We start from the raw sequence: 17,304 nt of genomic DNA, 5'->3' as shown, positions 1-17,304 counted from the left end.
CGTGTACGGTAGGAGGCTTGATGACAGTCTGGGCTACATATTGAGTTCCAGTCTAGCCTGGACCACAGATCAGACATGGTCTCACAAAGAGTGTCTCGATTAAGCAATGTTTATGGGCGCCTTTAAATTTTAAAAATAAGCAGAGGCTCTTGTTTATAACAATTAGCTTTGAGAATTCAAACGCACACAAAATTATGGGCAGAATTGAAGATGAAAAAGACACCCTCTTCTGATAAGGTGAGTTACTCGTTTCTCTTTCTGAAAGGAGAGGGGAGGTTTTTGCAGTCTCTTTTTATTCCTTTGGCTTTTCTTTGCCTCCCAAATGCCATGTAAGTGGACCTGAATTTCTTTTCTATAGCTCCAAATTCCATTTTTAGCCCAAGATAATGTATGTAAAGCTTGCATTCACATGGTAATTAAGACCATCCTCTTTGGATACTGGATCTTACTTGTCACATTCTAGCTGTGACCTTAAAGAGGTTGCTGTGAGCTGGACTCCTTGTCAGCAATAGGGTTCACACAGCTGTGCTGGGTCCATAACTGGACAAGGCTTAACCCAGGCCCCGGCATAGAAGAAAACTCCATTGAACAGAGTCTCATTATTTCTGTAGTGAATACTGGTGTTAATAGAGATACCAAGGTCTCCATGTGAACTTGAGAAGGATTCTATTCCTTTATTTTGACCGTCATTGTGTGTGTGTGCCCATGTGTGTGTGTGTGTGTGTGTGTGTGTGTGTATGTTGAGGCCTGAAAACAACACTGAGTGTTGCTCTTCAGAAGCTGTCCATGTTTTCTTTTGAGACCGAATCTCTCCCTGGCCTCCAATTTGCCCTCATGCGTGGCTTTTGTCTGCAGGGGTCGAGTCGGGAGAGACAAATGCAGGTCCTCATGCTTGCCTGGCAAGTGCTCTTAAGCAACCGAGTTGTCACCTCAGCCCAGCTCATTTCTGAAACGCCATGAAGCCTGACAAGGAATAAGGGGTGACACTGGAGTAGCTGTGTGGCTCTCACCTGCCTACAGCTCCCCACTTCTGGCTTTCATTGACCGCCTCCTAGTCCCTCTCATTATCTCACCCTTTGTAAGCAAAGATACAGCTAGTCAGCTGGTGCTAAGTAGTTTGTTGGTCCAGCAACATTGGGACAAGGTACTCCTGTCGGATTTTATGACGAGAACCGGATGAAAAAAACGTTAGCTTCTATAGGCTCCCATCTGCATAAAGAGAGAGATGTTTGAAAAATGAGCTGACACACAGGTCCTTGAGATAAACGGTGACGATTGTGATGATCGGTGTTCACTCTAAGAGGGAGGCTGGGCAGAGCTGGTGCTCAGAGAGGAGGCTGTGAATCCGTGAGGGCAGATCTGATTGATTGAGGGGCTGGCAACAGAAACCCTTACTATCTAAGTGAGGCCATATTTGAATCTTAAATTTGCATCATAAGAGGTGTTTGAATATGGTGAAAGATCCCAATGAGTGAAATAACTGAGCAAGGTTGATCTCTTTGTATTTTCATGAGTGTGCGCTTGTTTGTATGTATGTGGAGTCTCTGGGATGATGTCAGGAATCGTTCTCCCTTACTCTTTCACCTTATTCAAAGAGGCAGGGTCTCTCAATCAAACCCAGAGCTCACTGATATGGCATGTCTCCATAGCCAGCTTTCTCTAATGAATTATGTGTCTCTGTCCACCACCCAGCATTTATATGGGCTCTGGGGATCTGAACTCTGATCCTTAGGCTTGGACTGCAAGTGTTTTAGCCACTGAGCTATCTTCTAGAACGTCTTGACTGACAGTTGACACTGACTTCAAATACCTCACTGTGGTTCCTGGAATATGGATAGTCATTGGTGAATATTGGTGACCTATCAGTCTCTAGAGTCACCTAGGGGATAAATCTCTGGGTGTGTCTGTGTGAGATTTTCTAGACTGGGTTAACTGAAGAGGGAAGACCCACCTAAATGTGGGCAGCATCTTTCCACATGCTGAGGTCCTAGACTGAATAAAAAGGAGACAGTGAGCTGAGCATTAGCATCCATCTCTCTCTGCTTCCTGACTGTGGATGGGACCAGCTGCCTCACGCTGACCCTAAGCTGCCCTGCTGTGACCCTGTGTGACTATGTGATCAAACCTGTCCATCATCAGAATAACTCCGGATCAGCCCAGAGTTGAAGCGTGGGGAGGGGCAAGTGTATTGTCTCTTCTTTAAAATGTGAGCTCTTCTGCAGGCCCATGCCTGCCAGGATCGGAAGACAGGAAGTAGATAAAGTAAAGAACGTCCCACGAGACACTGACTTTGGAAGCATGGCAAGCGTTTTAATGACAACTGCCACCACAGGTATAAATAAATAGCTTTTTTTTTTTTAATCTATTGTAAATGCTACAAATATATGTGTCAAAGGTCCAACCAAGGCCACTAGGCTTCTGAGACCTTTTCTCAGCTACTGATTTTAGTAATAGAAAAAAAACAAAAAAACCCAAACAATGGCCGTCCCCTGGTCTCTCTGTGAATGCTGCTCTGCTGAGGGTCACAGTGCCCAACATCCTCTCCCTCAGCTGATGGATGGAGAGCGCCAGGCTCCGGACATCCTAGTTCATTTGATCCCTCCTGCTTTTTGCGTAAACACTCTGTTTTGAGTGGATATGATACTGCATTGTGCTGTTAACACAGCCATACTCTTCAAAGCCGCAGTTTGATTGACAATCTAACATAGATTTCTTTTTTTTAAAAAAATCATTTTGAGTTCATGCTGGTTCGCCTTGCCCAGTAATAAAATCAGATAACTCCAGCCTGCCCCTCCCCCACATGTCTTTTCTGTTTGTTCAGTACAGGGTCGGCTGTATCTTGTGGTAGACATGGCCCATCTGCCTGACTCTGCACACCTCGAGTTTATGGATTTCACTCACAGCTCTTCACATAGAGGCATCCCTATGCCCAAACTGCCGGAGACACCCACTGAGTCTCTGTCTCCATAGGGAGTGGCCAGGTGTCACAGGCTGCACTCTGTTCTCTTGGCCATACCCTATTCAGATAGCTGTGAACATTATTCCACTCATTGGCCTGACCCGGCTGATGACAGATTGTGGGGTGCACTCTCCCCATGTGGGGAACTGCACACTTGCTATATTGTTAAAACAAAACAAAACAAAAAAACAAAAAGAATTACAAACAAGCCAGAAAATATTAACAAAGCAAGAGATGTATAATATAAAGACAGGTTAATGTTACAACGTAAAGACTGGATTCGTTGATGATCTTCTTAAAAAGAGGGGGAAAAAGCTATCTAATGAATAGAAATATAATTTACATTTCATTTAGGAAAATGTACCACTTGGTCCTCAGAAATAAACATGACATTGAATCAAATGGAGGCTTAGGACCTTAGAAAGAAACATGGAAGCAAACAGAGATAATGGAATCCAATGTAAAATTCTCATTCTTCCTAAGAGGTGACCATTGTTCAGATGTGCCTCTCCTTGGGCAGAAGGCTAACAGACCTGGACTGTCCTCAGAAGCATAAAGACTGAATTAAAATGTAGGCCTTCTTTTAGCAAGCCCTATTTTTACATTTTGTTCCTTTATTAGAAATATAAACCGACAGTCATTTGTGTGTTTTTTTTATTCGTCTTTTTATATATTTTTTTTAACAAATATTTTTGGTAGCTTGTCTGCAGTGTCGTTTGATTCATAAAATAACTCTCTCATGTCTGAGCAGTTCTCTTTCGGATCCACTCTGCCTCGCTGCTGAGTCAGAGACTCAAACTTCTGGAAACCTACCATCCTTTGCTGCTAAAAAAAACAAAAAACAAAAAACAAAAAACAAAAAAAACTGCTTTAGTATAAAAACATCCCTTCCCAGCTTCTAACCTGCTACCTGGTATTCTGTGGGCCCCAGATTTCCTCACTCAGTCCACTGAGAGCTCCTTCCGTTCAGCTACTCTGCTGAGGGAGGTCGGGAAGGAGGCTACTGTCCCAAGTTGGCGAGGAGGCCAGAGCGCTACACACTGTCTTGGAATTTCTCCAGGTAGGTTCTGAGTTCCTTGGGTGCGCCCACGTCCAGGTCTTGACAAACCCACTTGATATCATCTTCCCCACTGAGGATGGAGTTCACCGTGGGGCAGCTTTCCTCAGGTGGGATGGTGAATGTGGCAAACTTGACCTTCTTCATCTTGGAGGTGGGTGAGTTTGCAGGCTCCTGCCTGGGCTCCCTGGTCTGCCGTCCCCCGGAGCCTGGCGGCCTGTGAACCTGGCTCTGCGTGGGCTTTTGGGAGCCACCGTTGAGAAGTAAGTGGTTGTTCTCCTCACAGCCCCCCAGCCCTCGGTCTATGATGGTCGTGTGCTCATCCTGGGGTGGGGACAGGTCCCCAATGTTCTCCAAGAGCTCCGCCTCATTGCCCAGCCAGACCCAGTCATGAGAGTGGGTCATGGATGCCTGGCCTTCCAGAGGCACCTGTTTGTGCCTGTACTTGAAGGCAAAGGTGGCGCAGTTAATGAGAAAGACAAGGATGGCCAGGCAGAAGACACCTAGGAGGGCATACATCCCAATCTCTAGGTCACTCAGGCCATGGGCTGTCTGCATGAGACCATTCTCCTCCAGTGTGCCCCTGGTCTTGGCCTTGGGGAGGTCCACATGGGCCGGGAAATTGGTGAAGTCAATGGGTATGCTGTGTAGCCTAGCCCCGTCCCGCCTGCCACTCTTCCCCACGTTGTTATCCAGCAGGGACTTGGTAGTGGTGGTAGCACTCAGCGCTCCTTCTTCACGATCCCCAGGAAAGTTGCCATGGTATAGTTCATCCTGGCCTGGGCGTTCCAGGTCCTGAATCTTCTGCCGACGGTCACTGGCATGGTTCTTGATCTCCTCCTCATCCTTTTCTCCAGTCTGGCTGGAGTCAGCGTCATCCCATCCAAACTTGACCCCCACGTGGCCAATGCCAACAGCCAGCACACTCTTGCGCTTGGATTTCTGACAGGCTTCGGCAATGGACATATCGACCCGGAGCAGTGGGCCCTGGCCTTCTCCTTCAGCTACCACGGTGGGCCACCAAGGCGAGAGGGGTTGGGGGATGGACACGACAGCCTCGTCCAAAGAGATGGCAGTCAAGGAGAAGTCCTTGGAGTCGTAGATATCCAGGGGTGTCACTGAGCCATCACTGAACTGGAGCCATGTGCTGATTATAGCTTCCTGCAGGGAGAGAGACCATGAGAACCATTTGGGAGGTGCCTTATCTCCAGGAACCCCTCCTAAAACACCACCGAAGCAACAGGAAGGGTGACATGAAGTCCTGATCTAGTTCCAACATACTGGGGAAGCAAATAGGCTTTCCATCAGTCAGAGAGATACCATGACACAGCTCCAGCCCAAGCCACCTTCTGGAGTTCATCTAGCTGGCAAGGTCATCTATCCAGTTCTGGATCAGCTTTTTGTTATTTGTCAATCACTTATTCCTGGGCTCATAGGCCATTAGTGAGTTTGTAGAGGTAGGAAGCAGAGGCAGGAAGTGATGTCAGAGCCAAAGACCTGAAACTGGAAACTATAGGCTGGGAATGTGTAGCGGTTGGTAATGAGTTTGCCTACAGTACATGAAGCCCTGGGTTTGACTAGGAGTGGCTAGCACTGCATAGACTAGGAGTGGTGGTGGACGTCTTTTCCTTCAGCACTTGGGAGAGAGTTGAGGCAGGAATATCAGGAACTCAAGGTCATCCTGCCATCTCGAGAGGGGGGGGGGGTTCTTGTCTGTCATGTGATGGCTAATCTTCGTTGTCAACTTGACTACATCCAGAATCAACTGAAACCTTTCTTGCTGCAAACCCTTGGAGGGGTTTTCTTAATCAAATTATTTAAAGCAGGAAGCCCAGCTCCAAACCTGGGCCACACCTCCAGTGGTAGCACAGGTAAGAGGACACAGAGGAAAGAAGCTTTGCTTTTTGCCTGCTTGCTCTCACTCTTGCTGGCAAGTTCCTCTATCCTGTTGCTGCAGCTGGTATTAAACCCAAAGTCTCCAGGACTGCAACATGGCTTGAAGACCAACAGATCTCTGGGAATCATCCAGAACTCCTGAGTCAGATTGAGGCTGCTGAGACATCCAAGTTCACACACTGAACAATACCCAGGTTCTCCACCTTTCCATCATGAGACAGCCATTGTTGAACTATCTGGACCACAACCAGTAAGTCATGCTAATAGATCTCCTTTCAATGTAGGGATTCATCCTTTCAGTTCTGTTCCTCTAGCGAACCCTAACTCAGGGCCCTTTCCCACCCTATGCTTTCCCAGGGTCTTATAGATATCTTTTGCTTTGTGGGGGAAACAGAGAAGCAAGTATATCTTTCCTTTGTATGACCCTGATGCACATGGCACACTCTTTGCAGGATTGTCAGGTAGACAGCAGTGACACTTGGTGAACTCAGCTCAGCTGTATCAGACTAAGAAAGCTCAGGTGAGGGAGTGGGGGGGGGGAATGGGGGGACTTTTGGGATAGCATTGGAAATGTAAATGAAGAAAATACCTAATTAAAAAAAAAGAAAAAAAAAGAAAGCTCAGGTGAGTGTCAGGGACCGAGTCACTAAAAAGACTTGCAATCATTCAGTCAATGACCAAACAGCCACACCCAGGGCTTCATGTCCCATTGTAGAGAACAGAGAAGGGAGTTTAAAAGTTCCTGAACAAGAAATGTCTTGGACCTATCTTCCTAATCCTGCTGTATAGCTCAGGGACAATATGGTGTAATGGTGGACATAGATCCACATAGCCGGGATGCTCCAGGGCATTTCCTGCAGGAGCATTCACTTTTAGCACCATGGACAGACCCATATCCTAGGCATTGCCAGCAAAAACTTGAACTTCTGAGATTCTAAAAGGGGAATCACAGAGCGTGTATGCCTATTAGGCATCCGCTGATATTCAGAGGATGCCTTTCCTGTAAGTTTAACTAGAGTGTCCCTCAGCTGTCAGGTTATCAAGAAGTTAGCAGAGCCCTGCTGTGCTGGAGACCCAGAGGTCAGCCACTGCCAGTCCCCATGGCTGGCTGAACCCAGCAAGGTTATGTTCAGCCTTTTCCTGCAGGCTCACTGCTATGCTCTTCTCTCACTACCAGAGCAGTCTTGATTGTGGGAGCCTTTCTGCTTGCCCATCGGTCACACCCATCTTAGACTCTATTGGTGCAGCAAGAGGGGGTGGGGGGAGAGTATGAGCCTCTCCATGTATGATGGGTGGGGAAATCTATCTCCTCTCTGCCACTGGTGGGAATAAGAAACCCCACACTCAGATCTGGTCTGGTGTGGCATTGCTAGTGTGCTGCAGGGAGTGTGCCGCAGGGAAGGCAAGCAGGAAAACAAGACTCAAAACTGGATCATCAAACACATCAAACCACATGGAGTTCCTTGGGAGCAGAGAAAAGTAAGGCAACTACTGTTGCACAAGGCTCCCCTGATAAAAACAAAACTATCTGTAGGTGGGTGGCAGGGGTCACAAGGGGGCATGTTAAAAATACACATGGGAGGGATGACTCAGTAGATAAAAACACGGGCTTTGCAAGCCTGGAGACATGAGTTCAATCTCAAAAACCTGTGTCAACGTGAAAGAAGAGAGAACAGACTCCTTAAGTTTGTCCTCTAATCTCCACATGTGCACTGTGAAACACACACACACACACACACACACACACACACACACACACACACACTACTGCTGCTGCTGCTGCTATTACTGCTACTATTAGTAGAAAGTACAAATCTACTATTAATAAGATGATCAGGCTACTATTGGAGATGTGGGAACAACTGGAAAAGACCGAATTAAAATAAACAAGGAAAAGAAAGATCACTAAAGAAAGAAAATGGTGAAGAAGAAGTTAAAGCAGAAACGACTCAGAGAGCAGAGGCGTGCGGAGACCTTTCAGGGTTTCTAGGAATGGAAAACTGAACGGGGTAATGTTGGCACAGGCCAGCAGTCTTGGGACTTGGGGAGTACAGGCAGAAGGATCAAGAGTTGGGTGCCAGTTTCAGCTACATAGCAAGTTGGAGGCCATCCTGGGTCACATGAGACCCCCTTCTCAAAGAAAAGAAGGAGAGAGGGTGTGGACAGGTGAGTGAACCACTTGAGATGCTTTATGCAACAGACAAGACATTGACTCACCAGCCAACACAGCCAATGTGTTTACTCAGAATTGGGAAGAAACAGAAAAAAGAAAAAAAAAGGCAGGTAGGCAGAGATTGATAAAAGAGAGCAAGAATTGTCAATAGTCTGGATACAAGTTTTAGGTGGAATTTGGAATGAGGAAAGCAATATTCTAGAACATTCTAGGGAATGGCGACCCTGAAATCCAACATGAAGGTAAAGGCAGAGACTCTGGAATGGTGTTGTGTGGGTGCCTGGATCTGGCTGTACCTGAAGGCATGAATGCCTGCCCACAGGCTGCTCCACTCTGTTTAGGTCATTTGAGGCTGAGCTGCTGCTCTTTGGAGTAGAAGGCCCAGAGCAAAGTTCTGTAAAGAAAGGGGGACTGACTGCTCTCAATGTCCTCCTCTTTTAAGCACAAGGACCATTTTTATTTGAGTTTGAGAGAAAAATAGCAGGGCAAGTAAGTTGTAAATCTTATCAGCTGTTGGGAGGAGGAGGTTGAGGAAGAGACAGAAGAGGAGGAGGAGGAGAAGGAGAAGAAGGAGGAGAAGGAGGAGAAGGAGAAGAAGGAGGAGAAGGAGGAGAAGGAGGAGAAGGAGGAAAAGGAGAAGGAGGAGGAGAAGGAGGAGAAGGAGGAGAAGGAGGAGAAGGAGGAGAAGGAGGAGAAGGAGGAGAAGGAGACTTCCATAACTTTTGAATTAGGGTTAGCAATGGAGGTCTGCAAGCAGCTATGTGTGGGGAGTGGACTTTCAGAAACAAATGAGAAATCTCAGAGTGGGAGAGGGCTGGGCACACTTAGAATTTTGTCCAAAGGTGAGAAGAAGAAAAAAAAGAGTAAAGAAGAATAGTTATTCTTTTGAGCTATTCTGCACTAATTTGAAATCTCATGATGGCGTGGAACACCTATCCTGCCAGTCAGCAGCTACGAGCTCAGCTTTCCATGATCTTCTATGATCAAGTTTGCATTCACCTTATTCATCTTAGCTCAAAGGCATCCCCTGGCCTGAAGTCAGAAATGCCAAGAAATTAACATGCCGTCCTGAATACAATAGATAGGTGGGTGTTATACTGATCTTTGTCTTCCAAGTGTGGTACATTCCTGATATTTCCTCAGCTGGCCCGGTCTCTCCAAGAGCCTTGGTGGGTGAGCATGCCTTCATTGGTAGCTGAGTGAGTGGCACAGCTATAGGACCCCCCTACCCTTCCTTGCACTCTGTCTGCTTTGCCTTCTGAGGAGCCTTCATCTTTCATATAAGTAAGGGAATCCTTGCAGAGGCTCAGCTTGTGGGGAAGCTGATATGGACAGAACGTGGCCCCATGCCTTTAGTTTCTGTTCTTGGAGCTCCGTCTGTGTTACCCATCACTTCCCCTTCTCACACTTACACCATCCACCAGAATTCCAGGCAACTCATCTCCCCCACCCGTCCTTTTCCACCCAAGCCTAAAAACAAGTGATGCTCATATTCTAGATTTTCAAAACGGAAGCTATTAATGACACAGGCAGAAGTGTCACTCTCTAATTTCTTATGGAGGAGATAAAATTCCATATGTTGTGGCTTGCTCTTCTTAAATTAATTTTTCTTCCCATTCCTGGATGGAGAAGGGAGTTAACATAAACCAAGCCCTTTTCTAAGAACAGTTGGGTTGAAACTTGTGGCTGGTCAGAGCCATTTCCATCAGTTCTGCCTTGTGACTCAGAGCTGATCCTTCAATTGTCTCATTACACTGAGGCTGGAAACGGCTTCAGGGAATCCAGCAGACGTCTCCCAAGACGACAAATGCCAAGTGACTTCAAATAACACAGAGCCACCAGTGATTTAGACCCTGCTTCTTAGAGAGTCATGCCTGCAAATTGAAGATGCTCTATCCACGGGTCTCCTGCATCTGGGCTAGGCATCCAATTACTGCTGGTTGATGAAGACAGATGGGAAATGCTGGATGTGGATGGTGGCTTTGTCCCACATCCTAGAGCAGTGGTCCTCAACCTTCCTGATGCTGCAACCCTTTAATACAGTTAGTTTCTCATGTTGTGGTGACCCCCCAACCATACAATCATTTCATTGCTACAACGTAACTATAATGTTGCTACTGTTATGAACCATAATGTAATCATCTGATATGCAGGATATCTGATATGTAACCCTCCCTACAAAGGGGGTCCTGACCCCCATGTTGAGAAACACTGTCCTTGAGGCTGTGATGCCTCTGCCCACTCTAATCTATGGCCTATTCTTAGCAAAGAGCTGTTAGCTTTTGACTTTTTTCTCTGTTTCTTTGGCTTTCATATTTTCTCCTTTTGTGCATATATGGATGTATGTAGGTCAGAGATTAATACTAGGAGTCTTCCTTAATTGCTCTCCACCTTAGATTTTGATACAGGGTCTCACTGAACCTGAAGCTTGCAGGTTCAGATAGGTTCAATGACCAACAAGCCCCTGGATCTTCCTGTCTTCACTTTCTGATAGCTGGGATGAGAAGTGTGTACCATTATGCCTGGCTTTTTATATGGATTCTGGAGATCTGAACTCAGGTGTTCACACTTACATAGCAAGAGCTTTAATGACCAAGCCCTGCCTCCTCATCTTTTATTCTCTCCTTTACAAACCAGAACACACCTTGTCAATTCCTGTCCTCAGGGAAGAAGGGCAGAGGAGCTGGCCCTGGGGACTGGACATGGCTAGAATGAACACGCACCCAGTCTGTATCGTTGAGCATTAGAATCAAAGGCAGCAACTGCCCACTGTGCTAGGCAGGCAGACTGGCTTTTCAAAAACAAATTCAACAGGGTTTCCAGGAGTCAGGTGCAGGGGCAGGGATGTTCTTCTTATCTGCATCACATGGTGCAGTTGTCTATGGGACAGGGATGGCTTCCTGGGCTACCTAGCAGAGGGCTGGTAATGGAATTACAACCTCCTTTAGGGTCATTGATTCTTGCTGCTAGTGGTAGAAGAGGATGTCAGAGCCTGGGGCAGAGTCTATGTTGTGAGAAAGGTGAGGAAGTGGGGGAAAGGGGAACTGACAGCCACAAGGACCTGAGAGAGGCACAGGGACAATTACAATAGCTGACCAAGAGATGGGGACCTCTTTCATCTGCAGTGAGGAACTTGCTCCCATCAGCAACACCTCTGGAAATAAAGCCTTCTCTGGATGAGAAATCAGCATTGTGATACCTTGAGTGCCAGGTCCAGCTGAGCTTCCCCAAAATGGGGATAGTATTGCAGTTAGCTGTTAAGTAGCCATAACTGTTACACAGCAGTAGCTAGCTGATACGCCACTGTGTGCTGAATACCATCCCAGAGTCTTACCCGGAGCCCACAGCTGGGAGGAGGTGGCCATGTGGATGTCACACAGCTTGAGTCATGTGTTTGCACCACTAACTCAGCCATGTAGAAAGGGGAATAGGGAGCCTGTGTCTGTCAGTGGTGAAACACTGCATGACATTCTGGTCTTCCCTAGTGTGATGGTTTGTATATTCTTGGGCCAGGGAATGGCATCATTTGGAGGTGTGACCTGGTTGAAATAGGTGTGACCTGGTTGGAGTAGGTGTGTCACTGTGGGTGTGGGCTTAAGATCCTCACCCTAGTTGCCTGGAAGTCAGTCTTCCACTAGCAGCCTTTGGATGAAGACGTAGAACTCTCAGCTCTGCCTGTGCCATGCCTGCCTGGATTTTGCTGTGCTCCCTCTTTGAAGATAATGGACTGAACCTGTAAGCCAGCCTCAATTAAATGTTGTTTTTTATAAGACTTGCCTTGGTCATGGTGTCTGTCCACAGCAGTAAAACCCTAACTATGACACCTAGCTAACCTCCCTGGTTTTGCTCTGTCTAGATCTGATGGCCACTGTGTTCTGGCTCAGGAGTATGTCCATTTCCACAGATACTGTTTTGTTCCTATTGTGGTATGTGAAGGACTGTAGCCTCCATTGCTATCCTGTCAGGTTTAGAGCCTGTTCCCTGTCCCAACCATGGCAGGCCAACCTCCTGGTACATCTTGTCTACATTGGGGTTTAACTATAGCTTTACTGCAGTCTGCCAACTTCCCCTGGTTACATGTCACCCATGGGAACCAAGTCTGAAGCTAAGTGCCTGAGTGAACAAGGAGCCAGCCCTGTGCGAGTCCTGAGGCCCCCACTGCTTCTTGTCTAACAGTGATGGACAGTGACCATCCCTCATGGAGGGACTCATGGGGAGGAATGGTGACAGAGGCATTCCCCATAGCACATGGTAGTTGCTTCTAATTATCAAACATGAAATGATCCCTCTCTAATGATTGAGGTCTCTAATGATTGAGGATTCAGGTGGGACTCTCCCAGAGCTCTTTTGCCAGAATCTTCTTCAGTACAGAAGTGTGTGGGATTCCACATTCCCTTCTCCCTTGCTGCCAGCTTCCCAGATTCCATTCACTTGCAGTGGCATTGGCTGTGAGCCCTTCTATTCACAGCAGAGGGTCAGCTCTGCAAAGCTTTGCTCCCATGGGACGTTATCCTGTAGCCTCTTTCCCTTTTGACATACGGTCAAAAGCAAGCACATGGTGGTGCACACCTTAATAGCGATTCCAGGGCGTACTGAATGCATAATTGAAGTGGCAGAAGAGGCAGAGATGGACCAGGCTGTGAAGATGACATTAGTGAGAAGAGAGTGGTTGAAAACTTGGGCTGGAAAGGAGCCAAGGCAGTGTTCAGAGGTGAGAGAGCCCCGAGGAGCAGATCTCAGGCTAGAGGAACTGCAAGGGTAGAATCCCAGAAGAGGAGGGGCTACCAGAAGCATCTAGGAGGTTCAAAGAGCTTGGGGTGGGGAAGTGGGGACGTGGGGACAGAGAGCAGGCAAGGTTGTGCCAGCTGGAGTGTGTAGGCTGTGGATTACTGGGGATGTACAATGGAGCAGCTGATTTGGTCTGACCAGCGCTTTCTCAGCCCAGGAGAGAACATTGAGGTGAAAGAGGAAGGATGCTGTGGAAGTAGGGTGAGGGGTGGAGTGGGAGGGTGCCATCAGCCATCTGTTCCCTGGGAACAGCTGCAGGATGGACGAACCTTCCTCTAAGTCCCAGAGGCTTCTGTGTGACCTGAGCACTTGTAGCTCCTGTAACCCTGAACCTGGCCATATCCCCTTCCCCTCCTTCCCTCGGCCAGGCCCCGCCCCTTCCCAACCCCTACCTTTTTTGGGGCACGTAGCAGCTCTTCTGCCATGGCCACAGCTGAGGTGGCCTTGTTGTTCTCTGAGATGGGGTGTAGGGTGACAGACAGCCCAGCCACCACCTGGACAGCTAAGTCTGTCACAGATACTTTGTCATCCAGCACAGTTACTGTCTTCTCGGCCAAGATGGAGTCGGACAGGGGAGACAACACCTGTGGAAGCAGCAGAGTACAGAAGAGCCATCACACTCATTTCCAGGCAATAGGAACCCCTTCTAGCTTCCAAACTCTACCCTAGATAGGCCAGAAGTCCTGAACATAGAGTGTAGGGAGGCATGGGCTTCCATCACTGTTAATGATCCCATACTGAGCCTTTGTTGAGCAGTGGAGACAGCCCTTCCCTGAAATCCTAGTTCTGTTGGTAAAAGGAAATAAATGCAAAATCTATTCCATTTTAACAAGGAATGGCCTCTTCTGTTTACATAACAGGCCACCTGAACAGTGTGCAACTTAGTTAAGTAGACTTGATGATCCCGCTGGCTGGATGCATGAAGAGCTATGCATGGACTGACTATGCATGACACAGCATGAATCAAATGCTAAGGGATCCATGGACTAACAGGGGATATCAGATCTATATCAGTGCCCCCTCCTTCCATCTGCTACCACACAGCATCTCTGTGGAAGATCACCCTGCTTTATCTTACAAGCTCAGTGTCAGGCTGGAGCTGTGCACACCTGCATGATAGAACATTTACCATGGCATTAGCATCTTCAATGACACTGTAGAGAGTGGTGAAAGCCAGGTGGGACTTGAGGGGTAGAAGAAACCTGCCCTTGTCTGTCATCTATCCTGGAACCAACCATTCTATACATTTTTTTTTTTTTTGAGTGATAGGATGCAGAGTTATAAAGAGTTTGGTGACTGCACCAGATAACAGGGTCTAGAAGAAAGATGGGAAATTCAGACTTCCTCATTCATAGCAGCAGTACATACAGGACAAAGGCAAGTCTCATATATTGAAGCCAATCTGGAGAACTAAGTGGGAAGCGGGACCAGGGGGAACATGAGTGTAGCCCCTGAGAGTGGGCTCTCGGGCTGGAGAGATGGCTCAGAGGTTAAGAGCACTTACTGCTCTTCTAGAGGTCCTGAATTCAATTCCCAGCAACCACATGGTGGCTCACAACCATCTGTAATGGGATCTGATGCCCTCTTCTGGTGTGTCTGAAGAGAGCAATGGTGTACTCATATACATTAAATAAATAAATAAATAAATCTTTTTTTAAAAAAAGAGAGTGGGCTCTCATGAGTGAGGGAAGACTAGAAATAGAAAGGCTGGTCCAAGCTCCACCCCCATTCCTATGTCACCCTCTGGAGCCATCATAAGGACAACTAGCCACAGGAATCTGCCTCGCATTCCCCCAGGATCCCTAGTCCCAGAAGAATGGTATCAGCCAAGGACACAGAGCCCCTGAGCCTCTGCTTCTTACCTGGATGGTGGTCATTCCGACTTCCCGCCCAACCAAGACCCTGCTGTCCTGCAGGGTGGCTATGTGTGGGGACTCCAGCTTCATAAAGTCAGCCACCAGGTGGGTGATGTCAAACTGCCAGTCTGGACTGAGAAGGTGGCTCAGCTGGCCCCAGGGCCCAGCACCCTCTGATACAAATTGGGTGAGGACGCGCACTGTGGCATGCTGGAACTGCAGGGTACAACCCCGGCCTTTCTGTTCTTCCTCTTCTTCCTCCTCACTGTCCCGAGTGGGCCTGTGTGGGAGGAAGAGTCCTGGCTCAGTACGTGGGGAGAGGAAGCTTAGATGATCACAGGATGGGTGCTAGCCTCAACCTCAGTAGACAGTGTTCAAGATAGGCGCCTTATGCCCACATGGGAGTCTGGGATCCATCTCTGGGCATCGAAGAGGCTTGATTGCATTGCCAGGCAAATGAAGGACATTTCCTATGCTCATATGGCTCCGTAAGCAGTCATTTGCCACGTACAGATCAATTTGTTTTTTATTTTTTAAGCATGTGTGCATATATGTTTGCATGTGTGCTGGTGTGCCTGGACCCATGTGTGTGCATGCATCTGGGGCCAAATAACAATCTCAGGTGTTATCCTCAGGCATACTTTATGCTTCCTTTGAGACAAGGTTTCTTATAGGTACATAGCTCATGGATCAGGCTAGGCTCGTTGAGCATTAATCCCCATCTCAATGAATTACAAGTGTGCGTGATCATGCCCAGCACTTTTGTTCTCGTTTTTCGTTTGTTTGTTTTTCAAGACAGGGTTTCTCTGTGTAGCCCTGGCTGTCCTGGAACTCCCTCTGTAGACCAGGCTAGTCTTGAACTCACAGAGATCCACCGACCTCTGCCTCCCGAGTGCTGGGATTAAAGGCATGTGCCACCATGCTTGGCTGCCCAGCATTTAGTTTTTATATGGAAGTTCTAGGCATGGCTCTCAGGTCTCTTGCTTGCACAGCAAGCACTTTACTGACTGAATCATTTCCCCAGCATCCAGTTGCTCTTCTTGAAGTATGCTGACTTGTCCCTCAAAATGAAAGGAGCCCGGAGACTGTCTTGAAGCACTTGGTGATCTGTAAATAAGGAGGTGGGAAGCCGGGAGCCACAGCAGTCCTTGTGAAGCTGGGTCGTGCTCATTCTGGGAAAATAGTTACCCAAGCTCCTGTCTGTGACAACCCAGCGTCACACCAGAGAATCATCAGTGGCTTTCTGCAATGGGAAGCCCCTGCTCCAGTGGGAACTGCATCACACTCTCCCAGAAACTGAGATGCCGTCATCACGGGGAACAAAAGTGAAGTCTGCATATTGAACCCCAGGTGCTGGGGACTGAGGGCCCAGAAGAGATGGCAGCCCGAAAGGAGCCACTTCTAAGTAACGGATTCAAGCTCTCATGTACTATGAAAAAAACTTGGTTCAACACCTTCCCCTCAGCTATGTGTGGGCCTGGCTAGGTGACACAAAGCTATGACCTGCTGCCAGGGCTAGGGAGATGTGGGCTGTGGAAAGACCAGCTTCTACTGTATCCTGGAGCCTGTCTTGGTCTTTTCGGTATGATCTGTGAATCAAGTTGGTGGTGTTGTGGCCAGAGGCATCTCCCCACCCCCGACTCACCTCTTGCTGGCCACGATGGGGACTCTCCAGCCCTTAACCTGGCTGAGTTCTGTGTCAGAGACCTCGATCTGCAGGGGAAGCCGTGGCACCCACACAGTGACATGCAGCGGTGCGCTCAGGTGCTGGTAGGTGAAGTTCACCACAGAGTCCATCTTGCCCTTGATCTCTTTACCATTGACAAAGACATAGTCACAGTGGTCCGAGACCTGTGAAGACAGAGAAAGAGGATGCAGTTCGCATGGCCGTGCTGACAACTCACATTCAGTTTGGTCTAATAGTTATTTGTGTGTGCGCATGCATGCACACACATGTGGACACACATGTGAGTACACACAGCATGAGAGCACAGGCATATAGAAGCCAAAAATCGAAACTGGATACCTCCAGTATCGCTCTCCACCTTACTTTTTGAGACAGAGTCTCTCATTGGACCAACAAGCATTGATTCGGCTGGTTGGCCCACAAGCCTCTGGGGCCCTCTAATGTCTGCCTCTTCAGAGCTGGCATTCCAGACATGGACCAACAGACTCAGTTTTTACATGGGTGTGGGGAATCTGAACTCAGGGCCTCATTCTTTCTTGTCGAGTACTTTGCAGACCGAGCTGTCTGCTTTGCTCCCGGTTTGTTCTACTTTATTGCAAAGTACACTTGCTTCCAGTGCAGAGCCCGAGATAAGGATTCAGAGTCACTAGCTTAATGGGAAACTAAACCTAGGGGACCAGAGCAAGGAAGCAGACCAGGGAATATGGAAGAAGAAGTGAGAAGGTACACACACCACTTCTGGGATTGCAGGGTTTAGTCTCTTGGTGGCTCATGAGAGCACTCAGCATTGCCCATCTAAGGGGCAAGCAGTGGAAGATTTCCCAGTTCCCAATTCCCAGGCTGCGGTTGCCTTTGCAATAGAAAGCAGAGAACAAATTGAGGTCAGGA

General features: G+C 47.9%; 1 protein-coding gene across 1 annotated transcript in view; it reads right to left on the bottom strand.

Moving 5' to 3' along the window:
- Positions 1 to 2,292: 2,292 nt before the first annotated feature.
- Positions 2,293 to 17,304, bottom strand: part of Tmem132c (transmembrane protein 132C) — a 323,965-nt gene continuing 308,953 nt past the window's right edge. Inside the window, exons 6-9 of the mRNA NM_175432.3 lie at positions 16,375 to 16,580; positions 14,736 to 15,009; positions 13,266 to 13,457; positions 2,293 to 5,177 (exon numbers count right to left, since the gene is read on the bottom strand). Of these exons, the coding sequence (NP_780641.2) occupies positions 3,993 to 5,177; positions 13,266 to 13,457; positions 14,736 to 15,009; positions 16,375 to 16,580 (1,857 nt within the window). The 3' untranslated portion in view covers positions 2,293 to 3,992. The remainder of the gene's footprint in view (positions 5,178 to 13,265; positions 13,458 to 14,735; positions 15,010 to 16,374; positions 16,581 to 17,304) is intronic.

This window comes from Mus musculus, chromosome 5 (assembly GCF_000001635.26).
Source record: "Mus musculus strain C57BL/6J chromosome 5, GRCm38.p6 C57BL/6J".
Classification (NCBI taxonomy): domain Eukaryota; kingdom Metazoa; phylum Chordata; class Mammalia; order Rodentia; family Muridae; genus Mus; species Mus musculus.
The sequence above is the reverse complement of the archived record's forward strand: the minus strand, read 5'-3'. Positions and strand labels throughout refer to the sequence as shown.